Source organism: Schistocerca americana, chromosome 3 (genome assembly GCF_021461395.2).
Source record: "Schistocerca americana isolate TAMUIC-IGC-003095 chromosome 3, iqSchAmer2.1, whole genome shotgun sequence".
Lineage (NCBI taxonomy): Eukaryota > Metazoa > Arthropoda > Insecta > Orthoptera > Acrididae > Schistocerca > Schistocerca americana.
In genome coordinates, this window is record NC_060121.1 from 520,574,009 (window position 1) to 520,580,856 (window position 6,848).

The window sequence follows — 6,848 nt, forward strand, 5'->3', positions numbered from 1 at the left end:
GGTGTGGAAACCACCTGCTTTTTAGGTGGTGGGAACCTGCAGTGGTTTATAAGCTCACACCAAAAGTCATTGGTAAGAGTTTCAGATCATTTTGCTTCTCATTGGGAAGTTGTGAACCACAGAACTTAATTTAAAAAAGGAAAGGGTTGTACGAAAACTATGGAAGGTCACTGGGGTGCTGTGATATAATTGCACTTATTGGTCAGCACTGCAGTCCTTGTTGAGCTTTGGTCTCTTTTGTCACCTGCCTACATTCTCAACATCCTCCTTTGTATCTTCAAGCAATCTTTTCTTAAAAGTCACTGGAACATGTAAATGCTCCCTGTGCAGCACTGAAGGTGCCTTCGATACGTATGTGTCCCTTGGGAACCAAAATTATTGTAACGAGGGTCAGAAGAGCATCTTGTTTGGATTAATACTATTGACAGAGGAGATTTACTGTCTATTTTAATTCTTTTTAAAACTTACAAGAAAAACGCATAAACTGAATGTTATGAGTTGAATTATGGGAGGTACGGCAGGCTTGGGAGAGGGGGGAGGGGGGGGAGGGGAGGGCATATTTGTGGTAGGTAAGTCTCTTTTAATAAGAATTTTGTGGAGGGGATGTAGCTCTCTTTTCGTATGAATTGAGGAATGAGGGTATTGGAAGAACAGTGGGAGTTTTGTGCATTTAAGTCTTTTGTGTTTGTTATGATTTATTTCAAATAAAGTGTTCTTTCATTTTTTGTATAACTTAACTTTAGTCTACACAATAGGTATTACAGGAAACTAGATATTTGTTGGTGAGGAGGGTGGGTTTTGATATTTCAGTGATTTTTTTTTGAGAGGGGGGATTATGGATGCTTGGTTCGGGTGATTAGATAGGCTATGTATTTAATTTTTTTGTGTGTGTTTTGGTTTGCATATTAAATAGTGTTTTATTTTCGATTTTTATTTTGAGTAAGTCTTGATTAATTTTTTATGATGATGATTCTGAAAGGTATGTTAGCTATGTACTGTATTTATTAAGTTCTTAGGATTTTGTGAGAAACAGGACTGATGGGTATCATATGGTTCATTGCATCCATATAGGTTAACTGAAGTTTATGATATCAGTTCTATGTTCAAACAGTTTTGGTCCCCCCCCCCCTCCCCCCCAATTTTACACCAGAACTGGACATTTTGTTAACATTGTTGCTTACTGGTTGGTTGCTGTCATGCAGTCAATTTTAGCTACATATTTTAAGTGAAGATAATGATACCAGCATTATGTCAAAACTGGTTTGCTATTTTGAAGATAACACCACTTTGTGGTTGGCTTGTTTAGGTTCACTTAAAGTAATGATACAAATTTTAAATATGAATTAGCTATAATTTTACAGATATTGTGTTTCATAGTTGCTGGATGTTATCAAGTTTAATTTACCTATAAAGATTTAGTGACTACAATGATAACAATTTTACAACTGAATTGGCTTTTTTTGGTTACGTTGTTTTTGGGTATCCAGTAGTTCCAAAGAAAACAATACCAATTGGCTCTGAGCACTATGGGACTTAACATCTGAGGCCATCAGTCCCCTAGAACTTAGAACTACTTAAACCAAACTAACCTAAGGACATCACACACATCCGTGGCCGAGGCAGGATTCGAACCTGCGACCATAGCGCTCGCACAGGTCCAGACTGAAGCAACTAGAACCGCTCGGCCACAATGGCCGACAAACAATACCAATTATATGGCGTATTCCGCATGTTTTATTTAATGCAAGGTTCATGGTTAAAAACTAGGATGTAGTTTACACATTGTTGGTGGATCTCAGTGGTTTGCCATCACCCAAAAACCTCAACTTCTCACGATATGTAACTAACTATCATGATATAAAATCACTGGTAAAAATATACCCACTGCATCTTCTTTTGTAAGTTATTAGCAGAGGTTGAGGGTGGAACCTACAGAATCTCTGATTCTGCCGACTGCTGTCATCCTAAATGGAACAAATGATAGTGGTTAATGTTCCTATTAACACTGAAGTGGGGATGGGATGGAAAGCATTCTGTTTCCGAAATTAATATGCAGAAGCCACAGTATTTGCATTCAGCAGAGACGCTGTATTTGTATTCACTAAGTGAGGGTTCAACCACAAGAAACTACACAGTGAACCATAAATGTAAGTGGGTGAAGAGGTTTCTCATCACCCTCATACAAGTTCTCTGTGACTGGAACCCAGTTTTCCTGAATGCAAATCAAGTCTCTTACTTAATCTGTATACTATAATAATATATGAGTGTACTGCTTACTGCTAGCAATGACTGTGCCAGCCATATGTAACATAACAAATTAAAATTAAAATCTGTACTTTGGTAAACCAGTTGTTTCCTCCATTATGTTAAATAGGCCTAGCTGTTGTGTAACACTTGCTGATTGCTAATATTTACCTGATTACATTGGTATTTATCTAAGGAAGTAGTTAGGATACATACACCTGCAACAACATGCGCCTGTTTAATATACACTAATGTTGTGTGATGAAACTTTACAACAACTATCAATTTCTATGCAGCTACGGGGAATTTCAAAGCCTTGAATTTATATTGTCAGGTACTTCAGGGCGCAAATCTAGAATTATAAGATTGTTACGTATGGATGGTTGTAGTTGCATACCTACAACAAATTCGTAAACATTGTAAACGACATGTACTGAACGTCGCATTCAATGGAAATAAACCAGGTAAATGCTCACAACAAAAAGGGCATCGGCTATGGAATTCGAGTTACACAAATAATTAGGAGGCGCACAAATGGATGCTACGTAAAACGTTCCGTGCTAATCTCGCTAGAGCTGAGAAGTTGTGCACTAACATTTGTTACTAAGAAAGATGTAGCAATAAAACTAACAGCAGAATCACTGCTTCAATATGGCAAATACACTGCTTAGTTTATGTTTCTTGTCATCAAATGTAACTTTACAATTCGTTCTGAAAAAGTACAATAATTACTAGCATACTATCATAATTATTACTAACCTGCTATGGGGAAAAATTGTCTTTTACTAACCCATTTATGGGTACCAAATGAGATTCGGCCGAAACTTTTACATATTGTAGCCAATGCCATTACGTAATAATCAACATGAAAACCACAAGCAGTATTTTTTTAAACTATATTTGGTTAATGCTTCTCCGCACAACTATTTGTGCAGTACACTGTGTCCCATGCTTTGTTTTGTAAACATTTCAGACCAAAGACGTGCAACAATTTGTCTGTGCCAGTGATCTCAATATTAGTATAGAGATCACTGGTCTGTGCACGTTCAGCTGCGCAGACAGGTCGTTGCACATATACAGGAGATTTGCGCAGGTTTCAGATGTGCGCATAGCTGGAAGATATAGTTCGAGGTTTTAGCGAAATAGCTGAAACCTGTGAGTTCGAATCACTTCTGCGCAGACAAGCTGTCCGGCGCTAATACGAGTTCGATTCAGTTGTTTGTTCAGTCAGGCGTTTCTCGTCAGTTTGTGTGCAGATTGAATATTAAAATGACAGCTAAACGTCAGTGTTCTAGACAGCTCATTGTAGAATTTGTCAAAATGCATAGGAATCACGCATGTTTGTGGAAAATCAAAAGTAGGGGCTATAGCGATAGGGATAAGAAGGTAGCTGCTTATAATTCTTTAACAAATAAATTACGAGCTGCTGACCCCACGGCTCACCCAAGGACATCAGTAGTTCTAATGGAATGTTGTCTACTCCTGGGGCCTTGTATCGACTCAGGTCTTTCAGTGCTCTGTCAAACTCTTCACGCAGTATCATATCTCCCATTTCATCTTCATCTACATCCTCTTCCAATTCCATAATATTGTCCTGAAGTACATCACCTTTATATAGACCCTCTATATACTCCTTCCACCTTTCTGCTTTTCCTTCTTTGCTTAGAACTGGATTTCCATCTGAGCTCTTGATATTCATACAAGTGGTTCTCTTTTCTTCAAAGGTCTCTTTAATTTTCCTGTAGGCAGTATCTATCTTACCCCTCGTGGGATAAGCCTCTACATCCTTAAATTTATCCTCCAGCCATCCCTGCCATTTTGCACTTCCTGTCGAACTCATTTTTGAGACGTTTGTATTCCTTTTTGCCTGCTTCATTTACTGCATTTTTATATTTTCTCCTTTCATCAATTAAGTTCAATATTTCTCCTGTTACCCAAGGATTTCTACTAGCCGTCGTCTTTTTACCTATTTGATCCTCTGCTGCCTTCACCACCTCATCCCTCAAAGCTACCCATTCTTCTTCTACTGTATTTCTTTCTCCCATTCCTGCCATTTGTTCCCTTATGCTCTCCCTGAAACTCTGTACAACCTCTGGTTTAGTCAGTTTATCCAGGTCCCATCTCCTTAAATTCCCACCTTTTTGCAGTTTCTTCAGTTTTAATCTACTGTTCATAACCAATAGATTGTGGTCAGAGTCCACATCTGCCCCTGGAAGTGTCTTACGATTTAAAACCGGGTTCATAAATCTCTGTCTTACCATTATACGAGGTGCGGCTAGAAAAAAAACCGGACTGATGCTGGAAAAAACATTTATTTACAATTATTAACAATTTCATGTTATCTCCTTCGATGTACTCTTCTCCTCGGTCTCTACACCGCTCCATACGAATTTTCCACTGTTCATAGCAATGCTGCAGATCATTTTCGGTAAGTCCATACATTACTTCCGTCGCTTTTTCTTTTACTGCTCCAACAGTCTCAAATCTAGTTCCTTTCAAAGCTGACTTGACTTTAGGGAAAAGAAAAAAGTCACAGGGGGCCAAATCAGGTGAGTAGGGTGGATGATCTAAGATGGGAATGTTGTGTTTTGCCAAAAACGTCTTCACTGACAACGCACTGTGAGCTGGGGCATTGTCTTTGTGAAGGATCCATGACTTTTTTCTCCACAAATCGTTCCGTTTTCTCCGTACTCGCTCACGTAGGGTAGCCAGGACGCTAATGTAGTAATGCTGATTCACTGTTTGTCCCTCTTGTACCCAATCAATGTGCACAATCCCTTTGATGTCAAAAAAAACAATCATCATTGCCTTGAATATCGATTTTGACATTCGTGCTTTTTTTGTCGTGGAGAACCAGGAGTTTTCCAATGCATCGATTGGCGTTTAGTTTCGGGATCGTAAGTAAAAAACCACGATTCATCGCAAGTAATAACATTTTGTAAGAAGGTGGGATCACTTTCAATGTTTTCCAGGATTTCAGAACAAATCATTCTTCGGCGTTCCTTCTGTTCAATTGTGAGACACTTTGGAACCATTTTTGAACACACTTTGTTCATGTTGAAACTTTCATGAAGAATCTGCCTAACACTTTCCTTGTCAACTCCTGTTAACTCAGACACTGCTCTGATTGTTAAACGGCGATCTTGTCGAACAAGTTTACCGATTTTTTCAATGTTTGCATCAGTTTTTGCTGACAATGGTCTGCCAGTGTGAGTGTCATCACTGGTGTCTTCGCGGCCATCTTTAAATCGTTTAAACCACTCAAACACTTGTGTTCGCGATAAACAATCATCGCCGTACACTTGTTGTAACATTACAAACGTTTCACTTGCAGATTTTCCTAGTTTGAAACAAAATTTGATGTTAACACGCTGTTCTTTCTGTACACTCAACATTTTCCGACGCACAGACAAAACGTCAACTTATTAAAACAGACGCCACGGGCAGACTGAGTGCAGGAGGCAGATGAAACTCGAGCAGTAGGCGGAGCGAGAGTCACGTGACAGGCCCCGCGACTTTCAGCCTTATTGCATTCGTTTTATTGTTTCACCAGTACTAGTCCGGTTTTTTTCTAGCCACACCTCGTATAATCTATCTGAAATCTGTCAGTATCTCCAGGCTTCTTCCATGTATACAACCTTCTTTTATGATTCTTGAACCAAGTGTTAGCTATGATTAAGTTGTGCTCTGTGCAAAATTCTACCAGGCGGCATCCTCTTTCATTTCTTAGCCCCAATCCATAATCACCTACTACGTTTCCTTCTCTCCCTTTTCCTACTACCGAATTCCAGTCACCCATGACTATTAAATTTTCGTCTCCCTTCACTATCTGAATAATTTCTTTTATTTCATCGTACATTTCTTCAATTTCTTCGTCATCTGCAGAGCTAGTTGGCATATAAACTTGCACTACTGTAGTAGGTGTGGGCCTCGTGTCTATCTTGGCCACAATAATGCTTTCACTATGCTGTTTGTAGTAGCTTATCCGCATTCCTATTTTTTTATTCATTATTAAACCTACTCCTACATTACCCCTATTCGACTTTGTATTTATAACCCTGTATTCGCCTGACCAAAAGTCTTGTTCCTCCTGCCACCGAACTTCACTAATTCCCACTATATCTAACTTTAACCTATACATTTCCCTTTTTAAATTTTCTAACTTACCTGCCCGATTAAGGGATCTGAAATATCTAACTTTAACCTATCCATTTCCCTTTTTAAATTTTCTAACCTACCTGCCCGATTAAGGGATCTGAAATTCCACGCTTCGATCCGTAGAACGCCAGTTTTCTTTCTCCTGATAACGACGTCCTCTTGACTGTTGCCCCTGCAACTATTGAAAAGGCTGCTGCCCCTCTTCAGGAACCACACGTTTGTCTGGCCTCTCAACAGATGCCCCTCCATTGTGGTTGCACCTATGGTATGGCTATTTGTATCGCTGAGGCATGCAAGCCTCCCCACCAACGGCAAGGTCCATGGTTCATGGGGAGGGGGGGGGGGGGGGTGAGCGATATGAGAGCGATATATTCCTAGAGTCATCGTTTTATGTTGGTTCTTGAAATTTTGTAAGTACATTGCTCAGAATAGTTTGCGTCTATCTT

At 39.4% G+C, this 6,848-nt stretch overlaps 1 protein-coding gene across 1 annotated transcript in view; it reads right to left on the reverse strand.

The window, feature by feature from the left end:
• LOC124607183 (39S ribosomal protein L21, mitochondrial) overlaps positions 1–3,276 on the reverse strand; it is a 42,239-nt gene extending 38,963 nt beyond the window's left edge. Inside the window, exon 1 of the mRNA XM_047139402.1 lies at positions 3,004–3,276. Coding sequence (XP_046995358.1) covers positions 3,004–3,094 — 91 coding nt within the window. The 5' untranslated portion in view covers positions 3,095–3,276. The remainder of the gene's footprint in view (positions 1–3,003) is intronic.
• Between the last annotated feature and the right edge of the window lie 3,572 nt (positions 3,277–6,848).